This window comes from Girardinichthys multiradiatus, chromosome 21, assembly GCF_021462225.1.
Source record: "Girardinichthys multiradiatus isolate DD_20200921_A chromosome 21, DD_fGirMul_XY1, whole genome shotgun sequence".
NCBI classification, from domain to species: Eukaryota; Metazoa; Chordata; class Actinopteri; order Cyprinodontiformes; family Goodeidae; genus Girardinichthys; species Girardinichthys multiradiatus.
In genome coordinates, this window is record NC_061813.1 from 25,782,915 (window position 1) to 25,804,969 (window position 22,055).

The window sequence follows — 22,055 nt, forward strand, 5'->3', positions numbered from 1 at the left end:
GTTCATTATTTTCCATAATGTAATGATGAAAATGTAACATTCATATATTTTAGATTCATTGCACACTAACTGAAATATTTCAGGTATTTTATTGTCTTAATACGGATGATTTTGGCATACAGCTCATGAAAACCCAAAATTCCTATCTCACAAAATTAGCATATCATTAAAAGGGTCTCTAAACGAGCTATGAACCTAATCATCTGAATCAACGAGTTAACTCTAAACACCTGCAAAAGATTCCCGAGGCCTTTAAAACACCCAGCCTGGTTCATCACTCAAAACCCCAATCATGGGTAAGACTGCCGACCTGACTGCTGTCCAGAAGGCCACTATTGACACCCTCAAGCAAGAGGGTAAGACACAGAAAGACATTTCTGAATGAATAGGCTGTTCCCAGAGTGCTGTATCAAGGCACCTCAGTGGGAAGTCTGTGGGAAGGAAAAAGTGTGGCAGAAAACGCTGCACAACGAGAAGAGGTGACCGGACCCTGAGGAAGATTGTGGAGAAGGGCCGATTCCAGACCTTGGGGGACCTGCGGAAGCAGTGGACTGAGTCTGGAGTAGAAACATCCAGAGCCACCGTGCACAGGTGTGTGCAGGAAATGGGCTACAGGTGCCGCATTCCCCAGATCAAGCCACTTTTGAACCAGAAACAGCGGCAGAAGCGCCTGACCTGGGCTACAGAGAAGCAGCACTGGACTGTTGCTCAGTGGTCCAAAGTACTTTTTTCGGATGAAAGCAAATTCTGCATGTCATTCGGAAATCAAGGTGCCAGAGTCTGGAGGAAGACTGGGGAGAAGGAAATGCCAAAATGCCAGAAGTCCAGTGTCAAGTACCCACAGTCAGTGATGGTCTGGGGTGCCGTGTCAGCTGCTGGTGTTGGTCCACTGTGTTTTATCAAGATCAGGGTCAATGCAGCTAGCTATCAGGAGATTTTGGAGCACTTCATGCTTCCATTTGCTGAAAAGCTTTATGGAGATGAAGATTTCATTTTTCAGCACGACCTGGCACCTGCTCACAGTGCCAAAACCACTGGTAAATGGTTTACTGACCATGGTATCACTGTGCTCAATTGGCCTGCCAACTCTCCTGACCTGAACCCCATAGAGAATCTGTGGGATATTGTGAAGAGAACGTTGAGAGACTCAAGACCCAACACTCTGGATGAGCTAAAGGCCGCTATCGAAGCATCCTGGGCCTCCATAAGACCTCAGCAGTGCCACAGGCTGATTGCCTCCATGCCACGCCGCATTGAAGCAGTCATTTCTGGATTTCAAGGATTCCCGACCAAGTATTGAGTGCATAAATGTACATGATTATTTGAAGGTTGACGTTTTTTGTATTAAAAACACTTTTATTTTATTGGTCGGATGAAATATGCTAATTTTGTGAGATAGAAATTTTGGATTTTCATGAGCTGTATGCCAAAATCATCCGTATTAAGACAATAAAAGACCTGAAATATTTCAGTTAGTGTGCAATGAATCTAAAATATATGAATGTTAAATTTTCATCATGACATTATGGAAAATAATGAACTTTATCACAATATGCTAATATTTTGAGAAGGACCTGTATTACCTGTTGCATGTTACTCACCACAGCAAGGGTACCAAGCTATCTGATTGGTTAGGGTGCAGACACACAGATTATTCTCCTCACACACCTAGAATTGCACTTCCATATCAGATTGTTTGGTTTGACATTTATGGTTTTAAGTGTAACTCTGAAGCATTTACTCAGGCAAGGGAGGTATAGATATTCTTAGGTTTCAGGTTTTGTAACATGTCTGTTTTTAAATATATGTAGTTTCCAGCCTTTCTATCCTGGCTGCTTTGTTTCTTGTAGCACAAGAGTATAATTTACAGCTGTTGCTACCTGTCAGCAACCTTCCTAATGACAGATAGTGAGATACATATAGGGACCACTGCCATCCATTTTGAAGCAGCAATAGATTTCTTTATGGTCTGAGTGTTTATGTGAGTTTTCACTGCAACAACCTTTTCTTGTGACTAAGGTAGTTTTCTGGGGCTTTTTCTCTACCGCCATCATTTCCACTGCAGGGACAAGTGCCAAATAAATTAGCAGGGTAGAAATCTATGCCCAAAAACACCCTCTGGCAGGATGGTAGTTAGAGCTGCTCAACATATTGCATTCCTCATTGCAGTATTAATGTGTGCAATGTTGCTATCGCAAATGAGTCCTCTAATGCAATATTAGGTGGGATTTTATGTTTTAGGTTCCATACATTCTGCATGCCAATAATATTGTTGGCTAATTAAACTTTTTTATCAAATTGAAGGGATAACTTGACAAGGAGCTGACCTCAGCAGATAACAGGAAGAGTGCATGTATTGCAGCACAGTTGTTCTGCTTTTTTCTTGTTGGCAGCCTTCTAGAAATCACAGTTAAAGTAAGCGTCTGCATTTTTTAGGGAATACACAAGGATGGAAGTTTCCTCGTAGTAAAGCTAATTGTGCTCATTGCTAATATAAGGTGCTAAAGACAGTTTAAATTTCACCTCTTAAATCTTTTAGTTTTTTGTATTAAAATGATAGTAATTCTCTGCTTTACAGCAGCTGCTTCCTTGCACACAGTATGACATCGCCTCTGTTCCCAGAATAAATAGTTCTTAACCTCTCATGGCAGGAAGGCTTGATAGAAATGTTAATAGAGTTCTGTTAATTCTAGTTAGTCAGTGGTAGTCTAACCTTCACTAATGGGCAGAGCAGGTTCATCTCCACAAGGGAAAACAAACCCTACAAGTTATTTTTTTAGCCATGCTTGAGGAGTATAGATCCTAGGCTTCATTAGATCAACATGGTAGGTCCTTACAGACTTTTCTTGAAGAAGGTCAACCATAAATTAGGCCTAAAAAGCAAACTCAAACCGCCCTGTGTATTATTGTAGAGGCTTCCAGTTGTTGTGGTGAGGACAATAAGCCCCTTTCAGATCATACTTTAAGTCTATGATCTAAAATGTGTTTTGCATCAGCTAAAAAGGTGTCGACTTTGAATAGGAGGAGGTACTTGACCTATCATTATTATGCCACTGACCCATCTTGAGAGGCTGTCACAGAGCGGTCACGTCCATGAGATGGAAAGCCATATCAGGATTGTGGAACATGTATTGGGTAATGACATTATAGAAGGCAAAGATGAATGACTAAAGTGATCCATAAAAGGTGAGTTTGTGGTTGTCTTATAATCATGGGACCGTAAATCTATTCTACTGTGACTTTAGTGTCACTTTGCACTTTAGCAAGGCATTAGCAAGCAGCAGTTGGGGAAAAAAAAAAAAAAAAAAGCCTAGCAATTAACTTTTAAACTGACAACAACGTTGGCTTCAGGTCCGTTTGTTCTCGTTGATGTGGTGAAGATCATTCAGAGGAAGTCATAGCTCCGTAATAGTTTTTCCATGAACAAAAGATAAAAAAATACAAAAAAACAGCAGCGGTTTTGGCTGCTCCTCATCATGTGTCATTATTTCATAACTATCACACACTCAACAGTGTTTGCAAAACACTTATCTGTTGGACATGTGAACTGCAACTTCCCGTTTGCTCTTGTGTTTGTGTCTGAGTATGTGCACAACAGTGGTGGTTAGAGTGTGATAATATTTTGAAAGTTTAGTGTGAAAGAGAAATTATATATATATTTTAATATAGTTCAACTAATTGACTTGAGCAAGGATTTATAAACTGTAGGTCAGGTCTGTCCTGCATGTGTTACCCTGAAGTATCTGATTGTATATGACATGATTTTTCGCTGTGGAGGGTTTTGTGCGTGTTTAGGAGGTTATGTTGGCCGATGGCCTCTTAACTACATCCCAGCTGTCACTGAGGTTAAAGAACAGCTGCCTGACCGGCACAAACGCAAGTCGTGTCTAACTCACTGTTCACTCTAAATGAAAAATGACCTGGATGTACAGCAGTGTGTGTAAAATGCTAACATTAACATAGAAAGTGCTATTTTACAATCCCTTACAAAAATATTCACACCCCTTACAGCATTAACCTTCAATGTATTTCATTGGGATTTTATTTGATAGAGCAAAACAAATTGGCAGGTAATTGTGAATGGAAGTAAAATAAATAGGGTTTCAGTTTTTTTTTTATAAATACAAGTCTGAAAATTTAACTTGCTTATATGTTTAGCTCCTCTAAGTCATTGCTTTGTAGAATTATCTTCCTCCGCAATTACAGCTGCACGTCTGTTGTGGTAATTCTCTACCTGTTTTGCACATCTACAGACTGAAAGTTTTGCCTGTTCTTCTTTGCAAAACAGCTCAAACCCAGTCAAACTGACTGTGAAGGGCATTTGTCAACAGCAACTTTTAAGTCTTGCCACGAATTTTGATATTGGTCTGCGTTTTGGCTGGGGCATTCTAATACATGAATACATTGTCTCTAAACCATTCCATTGCAGCTCTGGCTGTGTGTTTAGGGTCATCGATCTGCACAAAGATGAACCTCTGCCTGTATGGCAAGTTTTTGGTTCCTCTAACAGGTTTTCCCCAAGTTTTGCCCTTTATTTAGCTCCATCCATCTTCCTATCTTATCAATTTCTTCTTGCTGCTCTTCCATTAAGGCCAGATCTGTGGAGTGCATGACTAACAGTTCCTCTGTAAACAACTTCTCCCAACTGAGCTTTGGATCTCTGCAGCCCCTCTAGAGTTACCATGCACCTCTTAGCTGCTTCTCTGATTAATGCTGTCCTTTCCCGGCCTGTTGGGGTGCATTCACACTGCTGGTCCGGTCCAGAGATTGTTGAAAGTGAGAAAATTCACACCTTCAGTTGGTGTAGTTCGCTTTCACTCAAAATTTTAGACCGCTCCAACCGAAGTCATGCAGTTGCAACGGATTGTTTTTGGGGCAGTATTGCGCTGATCCAGAAAAAGAAAAGTATAAAGAAGAAAGTCTGTCTCATCGGGGTTTCTGTTGCTATTTTGGTGTTCAAATGTAGTTGTGCACCTGCACCTCTTCACTATTCTAAGTAGCCCTAAGAAACATTTCCAAAATCTGTTGTCTTTGGATTTTCACTCTTACTTTGTTTTTCCTCTGTTTCTTCTTCTTCTACTCAAATGTGCTGCTCTTAAGTTGCACCCTCTCGTCTTGCTTTTGGTACACTGGCTCGGCATGCCTTCACTCTGCAAACGGAACTGCTCTAGGTTCCGGATAAACCGTGCCAGGGTACAGTTTTCTGGTCCGTTTCAGGGTCCGAGATGGGTTCACACCAGTGTGATCCGCTCCAGAAACCGGCCTCGGATAATGTACTAAGCATTCCAAAGGTTTGGTTCAAAAACACTGTTATTTTAGGTGAATGGAGGTGTCTTGGTAGGTTTGCTGTTGGGAATTGTAAAGGCATTTGAGTTGTCTAGCATTTTTATTTATGGGTATCATAGTTAAAAAGCAGTCTGAATACAAATGCATGGCACAATTTTCAGATTTTTGCTTTTATTTTCTTTCTACTTCACAACTATAAATTACTTTGTGCATGTCTTTTGGATCAAATTGTAAATACATGCATTGCAGTTTGTAGTTGTAACACAAAAAACGATGTAAAAAAGTTGAATGGTTGTGCATACTTTTACCAGGCATTTGGTTAATCTAGGATTTAACCTGCCGCTTTCCTCATCTGTAGTGTGAGCTTCTGGGTCCTTGTGAAAACATGTGGGCGAGTGAGAGAAGCAACTTTAGGCTCACACTTTTGTGTGGGAGAAAACGTTTATCTTTTTGTTGCTGGGTGTGAAGTTGTGTCATCGTCTTTGAGGGTATGATCTGTCTGCAGACAGCTTGTCGTACTGTTTGGGAGTGTTTCTATGTTTAAAGGCTGCTGTTGCCTGGGTTTGTTGTAAACTTATTAGTGTGTCTCACACAGCTGTTGTCATGGGACACTTGGCGCTTAGTCACTCAGACTCTCCTGCATCACCAGAGATCCCTGTTTTTTTTCTTACTTTTTAAAAATTATTTTTATGTACATCTGCTGGAATATGTTTAGAAAATATTTTACTTTTCATGTAGCATACAGCACTTCTGCTCTGTGTCTAAGCTTCACCCCCACCCCCCTCCTATTCCCCATTCTCTCCCACTTCTTCACTCCATGAGGCCTCTTGCAATCTGCCTTCCAGGGCTAAACCTGCGGCCTCTCTAACCGGCGGCCTAATTGGCTAACCCCTGATCACATGGTTTAGGGAGTGGGCTGCCCTTCTCTGTAGCCCGCCCAGCTCTCAGGGTGTTCACATGGAATAACTCCACATCTGCAGTGGGAAGAGAGCTGGGGCTGGGAAAGAGACGGAGAGAAGGGGGAGAGCCAGCGAGCCCAAAATGGACATGGCTAACCTATTCAAACATTTCTTTCGTGAGTTTTAACCTTTTCTAGCCTTTAGTTTCGCTGTAAAGTTGTTCTGACTTGTTTTGTTTGGTTTCCAGTTATCTGAAAATCTGTTTCTCTGAACTTTGAGTAGTTTTTTTCTCTGAACTGTTCAGGCAAAGCTGTCAAGTTTCCTTTTTTTTTTTCACTAACAATTTCAGATTTCTGCTTTGGCTGAATGTCTGTTTTAAGCTAACCTAAAGAACAGGCCAGGATCAGAGCAGGCAGGAGCAGATTTTAGTGTGAACCCGTTTGGTCTGACAAAGAGAGGCTGAGGTTGTCTCAGTCTGTGAGCGGCTGCAGAGACTGGGTGGATATGCTTTTTGAAAAGCGTTCTGCTGAGCTGAAGCCTGTAATTGCCCAGGCAATCCTTCTTTCTTTGAAATGCACGCTCAAACACACACAGGCAGGAATCTTGCTTCATTGTTTTCTTCTAGCATTTACCTCCTTGAGATGGGCTACATCTTAGTGGATTACAGTATCATTCTGTAAGACCCATCCTTTCCAGATAGTTTAAAAATACCTCACGATGCCTATTGATTTTTTATGTTTTATTTTAACGTCCCCCTCAGGGTGAGCTCCCTCTTTCTGGGAGGGTCCCCCTGCCACCCGTCGTAAGCTACAGTTGAAGGGTTCTCGTGTAGAACACTGTAGTCATTGTGCAAAGTGGAGGAAGGGGGTCCTTGATGATTGATGAGGCGTTGGTTCCCATCTTACGCACCTATCATGGTTATCAGAGAATTGTCAGTGCTTTACAGCCACACTGACACACTTGTTTTTTTTTTCTCAACAAGATCAACTGTTACTGTAATCTCAACTTGATACATCCTGGCTCTGTCTGCGGGAATGTCATTGACTGTTCTGCTTGTTCTCTAACGGGAGGTGAAGAAGATAGAGATGAGCTAACAGACATTTTGCTTGTGTAAACCATGTAAGCTGCTGCCTTTTTCTCTACCTCCCTCCTTCTCTGTTTCTTTCTGTCTCCACTCCCTCCTTTTTCCTGTTTCTCAGCCTCCCCAGCAAGCGGAAACTCTAATTTGAGCCACATTTTTCTCTGAGCTCAGTGCGAGCCAAAGAGGAAGTGAGAAGTCAGAGGGAAGTTTGGGATTGTCTGTTGGGTTCCTCGCTCCTCTATTCCCACTTCTTTTCTTCAAACTGCTCACTCCAGTCTTCTGATTAAATAACCAAAAAGAAACTTTCTAATCATAGCAAGACTAAGATTAGTGAGAGAGTAGTCAAACCCATTCATGTCTGAAATGTTTTTCTGCTGTACAGCTGTATCACCACACATTACTTTCCTGTCTACTCTACCCGTCAGAGGAAGTGAGCAGTGGTCTGCACTTGCTGAGCAGCAGCCATAACAGTAAACATGTTAGAGGGCATGGACATCTGAATGGGCCTCAGATTATCATGTATAGTATCCATCTATTATATCTGACAAAATGATTTTATTAGCGCAACAGTCCAAAATGTATAAGAATGTTTTGTTCTCCTTGTGTTTCCTGGATTATGAAATGGGTTAGAATAACTCATTTGAGTTTAAGTAATCAGTAATGGTTCCCGTACCTCCCGTGGAAATATGCCACACCATCGAGAGCTTGTTGGAGAATTGAGCACGCCCTCGCAGGTGTTGGACACTAACAAGCTAGTCAGTCATACACTGTTTTGATTGGTTTTGCGTTGTGATCATTTGCAAACAACTACAACATCTGGAAAGCACAGGACCATACCCTGTTCAATGTCGCTGTAGAACTGAAGCAAAATCCAACAGTTTACTCTATTCTTGGCAGAGCCCGAGCGCACCGGCGAGTCGCAGCAGATTGATACAACCGGCAGGCTCGGACAGCAAGAAATCTGAACAGACAATAGCATCTCATATTAGCGGTTGGTTTGGGTGGCGCTGCTAGCTTACTAACACAGCAGTCTGTGTGTGGACAGATTTTGATCCTTACTTTAACTCTGAGATTTCAAGCTTTTTAAGGCTTGTTACACAACAGAGGTTGAAAGTTTAAAAGATTAAAACAAGGGAACTTATTTGTGCAAATTGAACCCAATTTAACTGTCTTGAAGAGTTCAGATAAAGTAACTTCTTTACATGTATTTTCAAATTTAATCCTGTGTATGAAATGAGTAGCAGTGTGTCAGAGTGATTGGCTTTAAGCGTAAAAATATATTTTTCCCAGTGCAGTTCAACTTTCTCATTTACACAAAAGTAATTTGTTTTCACAATGTTAGCTATTTATTTTAAAAGACTCCTCCTAAGTGTTTCTTATTGAATCCATGTTTACATACTGAGTGGAAATCTCACTGTGCATAAAACTGCTATAACATGGCACTGCAATATTTGGGCGGCTGGTATATTTCAGGTGCCTCGCATTCCCACTTGTAATGCCAACAATGTTATTTGGCAAGTTAGACGGACTTTCACTGCCCTGATAGACCTAATAGAGATTTGAGGGACTGAGACGTTTTATCTCACTATGAGTGGTAAAAACATCCCAATGATGGAAGGGAAGGAAAAGAGGGGAGAATTATGGGTCACTTAATGTCACTATGGCAATGCAAATGCATGTTTTCCTAAAGTTGTGCAGCCCTTTTTTTTTTTTCATCTCATTCCAAACAAATGAAAGAAAATTGAATAAAAAAGAAATTACATCTTCTGCGTCTGTCCTTTAATTTGTGCGTATCCCTTCAGTGCTGTTGTAATAATGAGCATGGATTACCATCAGTAGACCTCTGGAAACTAAAGTTATCATTTCTTGATTTAATGCAACCTGATAGATCGCACCCACACACACACTGTAGCTTCTGACAGCAGCTTTGCTCAGCAGCGCCTCTCCCTGAACTCTGCCTCATCACAGAGATCGATGGCGGCCTGCATTTGAAGTTGGAAGTTGAAAGAACTCTGCATGTTTCCTGTGCATCCGTCAGCCATGTTGGCAGACTTGATTGAAGCCGTGGCCTCTGAAAGGCAACCCCGACCGCGAATACGCCAACTCACTCGTGTGTGTGCTTTTCCTCTCCTTTGATTGACTCACACTGCTCCTGGCTCAACATGCTGTCATTACATTTAATGTGTACGTCTCAGAGCAAACCATATGGCTGAGGAGTGCTGTTTTCCACTACCTGTCTGAAGACACATTGTTGTCATGAACTCGCAGCGCTCCTCCTGAGTATGAAATCAGGCGATGGGTGTTGTTACACAGTAATTTAAGCAACTTGACTAGAATTGCGATGTAGGATGTGACGGCAACTCGCCACAGAAGAGGTGAGAGGCTGGTTTGTGCTGAACTGCCTGGTTGGAAAAAGAGTGGCCGTGTCAAAGCAAAGGGATGTGAAAAGGCCTGTTAGACAGCCTGACGCGGGGTGTTGTCGTCCATAGAGGAAGAACCCTGGAATGGAGGGAAGCTGCGAGGTCGAAAGGGCCCTGGCAGACAATGGACAGCCAGCTAGAGTAGGCAGGCCAGTTGGAAAACAAAAAAAAAACTAATTCCTGTGTGTCACTGGTAGCTGGACAAACTTCCCGGCACTTTCGTTTCTTCATGTTGCATATCATCTGTAAACAAACTTTTTTTTCTCTCTCTCTCTCTCCTCTCGCTCTCTCTCTCTCTTAATTTTGTTTTCTCGGAGGAGCCCGACGTGTGCGTGTTGTGCTCTTTGTCATTGTTTGCTGTGATTTACAGCCGTCTGATTCTGTGTAATTTCCTTCCTCCACATCCTTCTCTCAGGAAAAAAAAGCCATGTGACGTCGTACAAGAGAAGTTTCCTGCGCACCGTGCTTTTTAATTTTTCTCGCAAGGTTTTCCCAGCTTGCAGCAGGGCCGCAACAAGGTTTGCGGCTTTCAGGGGAAGCTGAAACTCCCACACAGTACATGCTTGCAAAGTTCAAGTAGCTGGCTGTGTTCGGGATCAGGTGAAGAAAGTGAGGCAAAATGGGGAGAGGCGGTATTTTTAGATCTGAGCGTTGTCGGCTTTGTCTTTTAAATGGCACTTTGCGGTCATTATCTATTTACAAATACAAATAACTCAAATGATAAAATTTATATATATTAATGTGATAGAACAAATCTGTAACAATTTGCTTTGTAGGAAAAACATTATTCTTTTTGGAAAATTTTAATACAGTCAGATGTTTAATTGAACTGGAAACTGAACCATTCCATTTTTTGCGATGTTGCATCTAGGCATGGGCTGGTGTGAGGTACTCTTGGTATGATAATGTAAAATAAAATCCATGGTTGTACTCTATCACGGTATTCACACTACAATTTTCGAAATAATAGAATTGCTTACAGTTATTTTGATTTAGATTCATCGACTTAAACGATTTTCAGTAAATACTAAATTTGGTAGTCGTTTTCATGTCCTTATTGCGCTGAATGTTACACGGTGCTGTCTGCTCAAGCTGCAAACCTGCAGGTAGGTGCTTAACTGACACGCCGCTCATATTCTGCCAAGTGTACTGTAAGACCATGTTAACTTAATAAGATGGACCAGAATTCTTAACAAAAATAGCTCACTTTGTCTTTCCTGCAAGCAAAGTACCATAGCCTCCCTTCAGCCAGCTGACCGACAGTGCGCATTAGCAACACTGCCTCACTCTACCCTCATATAGCTGGTGAAAACTCCTGGTACTCCTCCACTTCCATTAAATTAACTTTATTCGTATAGCATATAAGGAAAATGTTTGCTTTTTGAAAACATTACTTTTTAAATCCTTGGTTTACCTTGGTACCTGTAGTTGCTGCCACCATCTTCATTGTATTTTAATAGAATTTAATGTCAGACCAACAAAAACTATTGTTTAATTCTGAAGTTGAAGGAAAATTGTACATTTTTCTAAATCTTTTTTATATGTAAAAATGGTAAATTTGTGGCATGCATTTGTATTCAGCCCCGTTTAATGCTGACACCCCTGATTAAAATTGACTACAACCAGTTGTCTTCAGAAGTCACCTCATGACAATAAATTCAATTCAATTTCAATTCAGTTTATTTATATAGCGCCAATTCACAACACATGTTGTCTCAAGGCACTTCACAACAGTCAGGTACATACATTCCAATTAATCGTAACCATTGAACAGTGCAGTCAGATTCAGTTATTTATTCATATTGGATAAAAAGTTTTTCTATCTAAGAAAACCCAGCAGATTGCATCCAGTCAGTGACTTGCAGCATTCCCTCCTCCTGGATTAGCATGTAGAGACAGTGGACAGTCACTGGTGTTGACTTTGCAGCAATCCCTCATACTGAGCATGCATGTAGCGACAGTGGAGAGGAAAAACTCCCTTTTAACAGGAAGACACCTCCAGCAGAACGAGGCTCAGTGTGAGCGGCCATCTGCCACGACCGACTGGGGGTTTGAGAGAACAGAGCAGAGACACAAAGAGAACAAAGAAGCACTGATCCAGGAGTACTTTCTATGGGAAGGAAAAGTAAATGTTAATGGATGTAGCTCCTTTAGTCGTTTCATCTAGAAAGAAAGAACAGATAAACCTTGAGCCAGTTTCAAGGTTTTCAAGGTCAAGTCTGAAAGAGCAATAAATCGAATATATACCTAGGTGTAGTTTAATCTCTATATTACTGAACTGTGTGGCTGTAACTATAATCTTTACTTGATCTGTGATTGGCAGGCCAAATATTGAAATCAGATATTTTTCTCTATTCATTCAATGCACCAAAAACCATAATTTATCGAGGTCTGTGTGGTGTCACTGCACAGCTATTGGCCCGTATTTGGTGGTTATTAGTCCTTGACTCAGCCTTCCGGTGTCCTACTCCCAACTTTCCAGATTTTTGCTGTATATCTTCAGCTTTTCCCTTTCTCTCCCTGCCAGTTTTCCCATCTCCTGTGAATAAGGGCCACTAGTACCACAAATATTTAGAGTTTATAAACACATCCACCAACAGTATGTACTTTGAAGCACTTTTGTTTACTAAATATCATATGATGGTTAAAGAGACATGATAAAAATCTTGCATTTCCTTCATTTTCTGTTTAATTAAAAGCTACTAGAATCTGCAGCACTTTTCTCTGTTATAGTCTTCAGTAAAAACAAAGTTCCAGTTTCTTGGTGTTGGTATGTCAGAACTCAAAGAAAGCCAGACATTGGTATCGGCTGGTACGAGAAAGCCTGACCATTACTGTGCTTTACCAGTATTTACATGGGATTTTAATTGATGGACCAACACTAAATATTGATAGTTGTGAAGTGCAGGAAAAATCACGTGTGATTTGGTTTACAAATAATAAAGATCAGAAAATTGTGGCGTGCATTTGTTTTCAGCCACCTTGTATTCTGGTATGGCTAAATAAAATCCAGTGCAAAAAATTACCTTCGGTTTGTGGTTCTGGAAGGCACCATAAGTTTTTCTGCCTGCATTACTTCCCTGAGATTACCGTTGCAGATTTCCAGCGATTGTACCCAAATGTCCAGAACTCGTTTGAACGCACAAGCCTGGCTGAATATCAAGGAATCGCTTGCCAGAATCTGTTAGCACCACCTGAGCTCAGTGCAGCTGTGCCCTTCTCTGAAAAAGCATTTCCATTCCGTGTGTTTGATGTTAAAAGATGCTATCTCTGCTTAACTGTAAAAGGAAGCTCTCCCACTCAGCCAACAAGTGAATTCTTATAACTCCAGAACCGCATGACAGATGGGCTTTAGGAGACGGATCGCTCTCAGTAGCAGCCCTGTATTGGTTAGCTGTGCAGGCAAATTCAAACTTCCCATTACTTACCTCGGTGCAGATTGAGCATCTAGGCAAATTCAGTGGCTCTGCTTTTTTAATGCAAAGTTTGCAGGGACCATACCAGACAAAGGCAGTAAATGGACACCAACGACAAGGACACTGATGAGGCTTTTGTTAGATAAGATGTAAAAGATGTCTAAAGATGTCTCTATAAGCAGATAAAGGCCTCCAACCTTTATTTGGGCTAAATTAGGTCATTTCCAGCCATTGAAGTCCCAACTACATTATCACTTTTTAAATTGCGCATGTCAGGAATTTATCTGATATGTTTGTGTTTGTGTGACGGAAGCTTGTGATCTGTCCTTTGATACCTTTCTGTCTACAAAGGTCGCTACAAAGATGCTTAACTGCCATGCATGCAGCACGTAACCTCTGCCTCCAGACATCAGCTTTTAACACCCTGTCTGCACTCTGTACTTATGCACAGTGGTGGGACTAATAACAGTCTCTACCTGGAAGCAATTTGACGTTGGACTCTGAGCCCTACCGTGAAATTTGTCTGCTCCCCTTGAGTCAGAGGCACCTTTCAGTAACTATCTCTCTGCGGTAAAGGGTACTCGTGTTTCTGCGCGCTGGGATAAGAGACGACGCACGCCGTCCTCCCAGCGCAGTCCCGGAGACTCCACCCTGCCTCACTGTATAATTTCACCCAGCTGTCTTTTGATTATGCAAGCAATAGCCTTGCAAACGTAATCAGAAATGGGCCCAAATCTGTCACCGCCTCTGATATCAGTGTCTGGTTAGGCTGAGCTTGAGTTGTTTAAGCATAAAATGGCTGCAGCACTGCAACAATAAGATTATATTAAGACTACAGATTTGGAGAGAAGTAGCAGAGTTTGGAATCAGGATGCAGTGCAGGCCAGCGTGGTTAGTGCAGCAATGAGGCTGTAGATGGATGAACGTTTTCGTCCCACCGAGTTCAAGGCGAGTGGAGTGAGGGGCTTAATTTTAGTGTTAGGTGACGGTACACAAAGAAACAGTTTCTACAGGATTTGTAGGCCCATGTCAAAACAAGTTTTCATCCCATACAGTTCTTATTCCGCCATGCGAGCACAGTTTTTTTTTTGTTTCCTCAGCACCTAGGCCTAATCCTCAAGAATGGATTTGGATTTGGAGCGTGGGGGGTTTGGGCTCTGATGTGGAAAGGGAAGGATATTTAGAAAGCCTGTAATGCTAATTATTGCTTTATTTTCTTTGTGTTTTTTCAGTTTCTGTTGAGACTAGTCCCACACAAGTAGAAAGTTGAGTAAAACACTTTCCTAAAATATTTTTTAATGCTGTTTTAGCAAAGAAAAAGATTACGTAATATTTTAAGTTGCACACAAGCTATTTAGCTTTTGATTTATTTCATCTGACTTTATTTTGGCACAAAAACATGGTAAAGATGTGCCAAAATAATTTTTTAATTGCAGTAGAATAGTCTCACTCTGAAAATCTTACCGATCCAAAGTTTAATTTGATTAATGTATTTTTGGTTGTTGTTTTTAACAAAATTACCATCGCCACAGTTGGTACTACCCCTGCTGTCAGTGGGACAACACTCTCTAATAACATTAACATTTCACAAGGTTGGAGCATATAGAGTTGTGGTGTCAACTGAAGTTAAACAGGGAATAATGACAGTGTCAACAGTGTATTTTGTATCCGTTCTTTACTTTTTACCGTTGTATGTAGTTCAATTTCTGATCCCAAGATCCCAAATTGTCTGAATAAATCACACTGCAAACTTCTGGTTGACATGTAGACTGAATCCAGTGGTTGTTATGGAGACTTGGTGACCCCAAAAGACTACTCTTTCCTTCACTGTGCTTGGTAGGAAGATTAATATGGACCCAACAATTGTGCCACCGTCAATTTTGTTAAAAACTATTAGTTCACTTTTATACCCATTGAATGACATTATCCTCTTACTGACTACATTTATTTTGAGTCGTATAAAGAAATATATTTGTTGTGTTTTGATGTTAATTGTTTGGGAATTGTTCGTTTGAATATAGCAACCATGGATGTGATGCAAATTAGAAACTATGAAATTACAACATATGTTTCTGTACAATCAAAATTTGCTTATCATTCAAGATTATTTCAAAAACAGCTTAACGAAGGATTTGTTCCCACTCTGACCATTAGGAAGTGCTTCCTATACGATCCTTGTTGTCTCTAGAATGGGCACCAACCTGCATCTTCGGTGTATTAAAGTGCAAAGCATATTAAAGATTTCGCCACATTATTCTACAATGAGTTAAAGGTTGAAATTTTCACATCTCTCTAAATTTTGCAATAAAAGATTAATTTATTTTATTATTAAAATGGTAAAGATGAGTAAATCTTTACCATTTTATCAGGGGCACCAGCAAATCTGTGCATATGTACATGTTGTCACTGGTCTTTCTTTTTGTGTTTTGCTCCTAGGAATTGGGAAGGTGAAGACCAGGAAGGGAGGGTTGAGAGACACCGCTTCCAACGCTGACACAGATCTAAGCACAGATAACGGGGAGAGGCTTTACGACCTCAACGTGCCCGCCTTGGTCAAGTTCAGCTATGTGGCGGAGCGTGAAGACGAGCTCTCTCTGGTGAAGGGCACACGGGTGGTGGTGATGGAGAAGTGCAGCGACGGCTGGTGGCGTGGCAGCTACAATGGACGATCTGGCTGGTTCCCGTCCAACTACGTGACGGAGGACGTGGATGGGACTGCGGGGGGAGGGGGCATGGGTGGGCTCGGAGATCCGGCTGCCGGATCGCTAACTGAGAAGCTGGCCGCTGTGGTAAGCAGCAGCTCAAATGGAAACAGAGTGCTGCACATGGTCCAGGCGCTCTACCCCTTCAGCTCTGGCAATGACGAAGAACTAAACTTTGAGCGGAGCGAGGTGATGGAGGTCATAGAGAAGCCAGAGAACGACCCGGAGTGGTGGAAGTGCCGCAAAGCAGATGGACAGTTGGGCCTGGTGCCTAAGAACTACGTCACTGTGCTTGACTCCAGTTCCCATAAATCCACAGCGGGGCCAGTCGGGCCTCCAACACCCGACTGTGACTACATCTCGCCCTCAGGCAGCGGGCGCTTTGCTGGGAAGGAGTGGTACTACGGAAAGGTGACGCGCCACCAGGCAGAGGTGGCGCTAAATCAGAGAGGCACGGAGGGAGACTTCCTCATCCGAGATAGCGAGTCATCGGTCAGTCACTAAGACCTATTTCTTAAAGGGGTATTTCTGAATTTCTGAAGTGACGTTCTGTAAAAAGGTTAAGAGCAGCTACTATCTTACCTGCTGTAGATATAGCAGGGAAAAAAATGATTAAACACACCAACATTTTGAGGAATCTGGTCAGAATTTCATGTAAATATCAGTACCAATCCAAGTAATCCACACAGACACAGAAATCAAATCCAGTAAGTCCATAAATTTAGATATGTGTAATAAAAGAGCTCTCTAAAGCATACTGACAGCATTGGTTACAGACACATTTCTATAATTCTGAACATTTCATTGAGGACTGTTGGGGCCATTATTGGAAAGAAATCATTTTATTATAAATCTACTGCGACAGCATGCAACACAAGTTGGATGAACGGAGAACTGTACCTGTGGCACTCCTGATAAAATCTGAAGAACAAACAAGTCTGGTTTTTTCAGCAAGACAATGTTGAAAATGAAGCTGCTATAATGGGCCAGTCAGTCACGTGATTTGAATCCTATTTATAATCTTTGGGAACAACTGAAGAGCAGAGTACAAAGAAGAGGCCCCAGAACAGTTTGAAGATACCTGAACAATACATGTGACTAGTTTCTCCAAGCAGTAGATGTTTTGAAGGTGTTGTTACCCAACAGCGCTTTTCTGACAAGTAACTTTCTTACACCTTTGTGTTACTACTACTACTTTAAGCTACTTGGATTCTTGTGGACATCTGGTGTGAAGTTCATGTCAGTAGCCTCGTTAAAGATAGGTCCACTAAGAAATAAGTTATGTTCAGGACTTATTTTCTCAGCTGTAACTTTCTTGCCATCTTCGTTTAGTATTAATGCAGTTTAGTTGTTGGCAGAAGGCCGTAGCTAAGGGCTAATCCCTGAGTGGCCAAGACCAAAGCTGGCTTTTAGCGTCTTAAAAGACTCCGACCATAATGGTTTATTAGAACACCCCTTTATGGGTCATGGAGCATTGAGGGTTATTGACACAGAAGCTGATGGGTATTCAGTGGTTCAGGTAAACAATATTTGACCTATATGTTGTTTATTTCTTTGAGCCCAGCTTCACCTGTATATTTGAGTTCTGTACTCAGTACACAGAAGAAATAACTATTCGATGCAGTGATTTAAAGGTTCATAAAACAGCATTTACATAAACCCCCAATTGCTTTTTTAAGGTTGGAGTTACTTTAAGATCTAAATCTGCTTTGGACCTCTTGTTCTAGCCCATTCGCTTCAGCCTTCAGGACCAGCCAAACTGGACATTTTTTTTTACCAGACCTCCCCTCAAAAATTCTGAACTATGCCTTTAAAGTCTCCTATTCTTTCCTGTCATCTGTGGTCACTAATCGGAGTTTTTCTTGCACCTTTTCAGCCGAATGACTTCTCCATCTCCCTGAAGGCGCAGAGCAAGAACAAGCATTTCAAAGTGCAGCTGAAGGACAACCTTTACTGCATCGGACAGCGCAAATTTAGCTCTATGGAAGAGCTTGTCGAACACTACAAAAAGGCTCCCATCTTCACCAGTGAGCAGGGAGACAAACTGTACCTGATCAAAGCCCTGGCTGCCTCCTGATCCAATCCTCAACCACACACAGGCACACAAATTAATGGCTTCCATATATAAAAGAGATCGTTACACCAGAACACACACTAACATTTCTGCTCCAAGCCTGAAGACTTAACACATCATCAGGACTTAAATGGCGACTTTGTGAGCATTCCAAGAGGAGATATGGAAAAAAACATTGAGAAGAGGGCTGGAGAGAAGACTTATGCACCCTGAGAGTTGACTACAGGCCTCTTGGTCGCATTTTAAATGATCCACATTAGGTCATAGGCAACGGCATGTATTTCACCCTTGGTATCTTTTAGGGTTTCATTTAGATTTCTTTATGTCAATAATATATAATCTTTTTTTTTTAACAATTTCCTTTAAAGATGTGATTTTTATTATTTTTTTAAACTACACACATGACATAATTGAGATATTTTTAGATGACGACTTACTCAGTGCCATGCCTACAGGTCTTACACATCGATTCACTTTAATGTTTGTCTTAAAACTTTCATGGTTGTGGACACACTAATCCACAACATCAGCTAATCATTGATAAAAACCAAGTGACCAAACTATATTTATTTAGATTTGTCAGGATCCGTGTTGTTGAAATATTACAATGCATCCGTTTTTTGTTGTTTTTTTTTCTCCTCCATTTCTTGAGCAAAGTAGGTTTTTTTTTTTTTGTGTACAACAGAACTGCTTGTGCCACATCTTGCTGTATCCACATCATGTGAATGTTACAAAGAGGAGGAAAATTACGCTGCGGATCTCGTGACGCAAACAAGTGGGCTAGTGTCAACCCAAACTTCCGTTTAACTTCCATTAAGGATCCATCCGCATGTGATCGATTGTTGCGTCTCAGAATCCTCTTTATTGGCCAGGTTTGTTGCACAAACAAGGTATTTGACTTTGGTTATCAGCATTTGTATCATCAAACTATAAATATATCAACTTTACAACCACAAACTTCAGTGACCTTTATCTTTTTTTCTAAATTAAACTTACTCAAAAAAGTGCAGCAAAACCCATGATGCTGGTTGATTAGTTCGTAGTTTAAATGTACTTAATGAAGCAGAGCCGACCACACTGGCCTATTCGGACCTCTTATAGATTGCTTAGTGCACCTGTAGGTATTGGGAGTATCTGCATGTAAAGATCACCTTTGGAGTTATGGAGGATTGTTTTTCTTTCGTCGTCAGAAAAAAATCTATAAATCTCTGGAGCACTGAGGGGAAAATGGAGGACCAGCCCAGGCAGCAAAGAGGATGATGTCACTGCTCCAGAATAAGTGATTACTTGAGGGGAAAATAGGGTCACCAGGGGGTCGAGTGTATGTACTTGCAAAGCATGTACATATGGGAATATGATCTATTCCTTAAAGATGCAGAAATGATCCACGTTTATATATACAGCGAAGGTCTCGAGTGAGTGGGTTTTTCACTATAAAGGGGATTAGGTAGAGTTTGAATGTTGAAGGGTGGAACCAAAGCTGCAGCAGAAGGAGTGCTGGCAGGGAGCCTCTCCAGCAGGGGGATGTTGATGATGACCATCACAAAGCCTGCGACGGTGAATTCTCCAGCTGCAGCTGGTTGGACCCGGGCACAAAAAGAATAGGATGAGGGATCTGAGAGATGAGGGAAGGAAAAATAGACTAAGGAATTAGAGAGCATGTTCCACCGTAGCACCACGCCCAGTTAGTCATTTACAAACCAGCTAATACTGTAATGTGTATAATGGTTCATGATGAGAGCATCTGAGGTGACTGACAGAACTAGAGATACACCAATCGGAATTACCGATCTTGGGTTTTTAGAGGCTTGGATGTACCAATATATAAATGTTCCCCAGTGATTTTATTATTAAGAACTATTATTACAGGATGACATTCAAACAGCATTTAAAAGTCATTATTTAATGACCACAGGTGATGTCACACTGTGTGTGAGAAGGTTAGCTGTTGCTGTTTTTACAACAAAGACAAAATGATCAGAATACACACTTTTAAACCTCAGGATTTTATACTATTGATTAGTACAGCTAGCATTGATAAATTACCAGGCTCAGATAGTATTCTCCGGTGAATGTAGGTCCTTCTGAGATTTTTAAAAGGCCGCCAATATTTCAACACCTGTTTTGCTCAGAATAAGAAAGCGGCATCTTTGAATGGTTTATTTATAAATGGTTAAGCCTTGCAGGTGGATTAATGTGTTTAAAGTGCTAATTTTACAATTTCCTAAACAGGTGAGGTAATATGGAGTATTGAAATCAAATAATAGAATTACTGAGCTTCTGATGGAGATTCCTGTTGATTTATCAGTCTTGTAATTAAATGTAACAATCAGCATTCCCATTTCCAACCTTGTGGTTTACAGTAACTACACTGGTGTTGAGGTTCAAGAATTATTATAGATTTATTCCTATGAATCTCTGGGTTTTTGGACATACTTAATTTGTCACTATCTAATGGATCTATCTGCTTTAAGAAAAACATTGTTTTTATTATTTTCATGACAATACTTCTTCCTGAAAGTTTCTGCAGCATCTGTGATGTCACAAAGTGAATTAAAGTCAATCCGCCAACATATTCTGCCCCACTTTTAAGGATTTAGGAGATTTTAACGTGCCTTCGCAGCTTTCCCACAACCAAAGCTTTAGCGCCCCGTTCCCAACCCCCCCCCCCCCTCACCCCTCTCTCTTTATAACCTGTACTTCCCACTTTTATCATCACTGCTATCTGTCTAAAGCTTTGCATGTGCATCAGCGGAGCGATTAGCAGATGTGTCGTGATGGCCGAACACATCCTCATATGAAAGAGCATTTCCTCCTCCAGCGCTCACCAAATGTCATAGAATTACCCTCTCTTTTGTCCTGGTCATGCATAAAATGCCCTTTTTAGTTGATGTTTCATTTCAAGTGACCTTACCATAGCTGACTTCATCAAGTATCAGATGAACAGTCGACGCCTACATGTAAATGAGAAAAGCATGTGCGGATGTTGAGCGATAAACATAACTCCAGGCGTGATGTAATCATGTCCTGAATCTGTATGAGCACCTCAATTACTGTATTACAAAACGGTTTCTTAAGTTATCATTTTTGCATCTTCATCTATGACAAATGTAACATTTCACTTTTTTTATTTAAATTTTTTTTTTTTGCAGATTAGTAGCATAAATATGAAAGAAAACTCCTCAATATTTAAATATTTAGCTTGATATTAAAACAGAACCACAATATCTCCATGCTTAGATATTATTGCTAGGATTGTTTTCATGTTACAAGAAAAAAAGGAGGCTGCATAAGCAGAGCCTTTTGGCTGTACAAAAATCTGCTTTAATGAGACATTAAAGTCAGTTGTGACGGATATTATCAAGACTGCTCGTTCCGATGGGGAAGAAGCTACCGCGCACTCTGAACCTACTAAATAAACCTGAGATATCGTTCAACTTTAACACAGATGTCTTGATAATATGAAAAACAAGTGGGCCGTGTTTGATTTTGGTGCTTTCGTGCTGCTTACATTTCTGTAGTGATATTTGTCTCACAAAGCCTTTTCTTTTTCCTTTTTTTTTTTTTTTCTTTTCTGTAAGTGAGAGTGAAGAAACAGATTCATGCTGTGGAATGATAAAAAGGCAGAGCTGTGAAAAAAATGTAATGTTATTCTCTTAATACTGTTTTAATGGAGGGGAGACTGTCTTCAGGTGTAATAATTTAGAAGATTTAGAGTGTTAAAGATGTAATAAAAAGCATAAAAATGAAGATATCTGCTTGTCTTTTAATGAATGCATGTTTTTGTGTAAATATTAAAGGAGTACAGGTGCTTCTGAGATAAATTACACATAATCATCCAAATGTTATTCAGCTCAAGTCAGATTCACCACACACTGACATTTCAGTCATTTATTGCTGTTAATGTTGATGATTATGGCTCACAGATAATTTAAACCAAAATTTAAGTTACTTAGAAAATTAAACTATTATGCAAGACAAATAAAAATAGATTTTTAATTAAAAAGTCAGCCTAATGAAAAGAAAAAGGACTTGAGACCACTGAGCAACAGTCCAGTCATTTTTCTCTTTGGATGGACTTTGCTTTACAGTCCTTAAGGTTGCAGTTATCACAGTTACCTATGCACCTTTAACTGCAGTTTTTCCTTCCACTCAACCTTACATTAATATCCTTGGA

The 22,055-nt window shown here is 40.7% G+C and overlaps 1 protein-coding gene across 2 annotated transcripts in view; it reads left to right on the plus strand.

Moving 5' to 3' along the window:
- Positions 1 to 21,628, plus strand: part of nck1b (NCK adaptor protein 1b) — a 48,267-nt gene extending 26,639 nt beyond the window's left edge. The window contains exons 1-3 of one of the 2 annotated variants that reach the window (XM_047349408.1): positions 6,272 to 6,361; positions 15,539 to 16,296; positions 17,681 to 21,628. In XM_047349408.1, the coding sequence (XP_047205364.1) occupies positions 6,328 to 6,361; positions 15,539 to 16,296; positions 17,681 to 17,881 (993 nt within the window). In that variant the 5' untranslated portion in view covers positions 6,272 to 6,327 and the 3' untranslated portion in view covers positions 17,882 to 21,628. Of the gene's footprint in view, positions 1 to 6,271; positions 6,362 to 15,538; positions 16,297 to 17,680 lie in introns of those variants that run through there. The other variant, XM_047349407.1, reaches the window with a different exon arrangement.
- Positions 21,629 to 22,055: the final 427 nt, after the last annotated feature.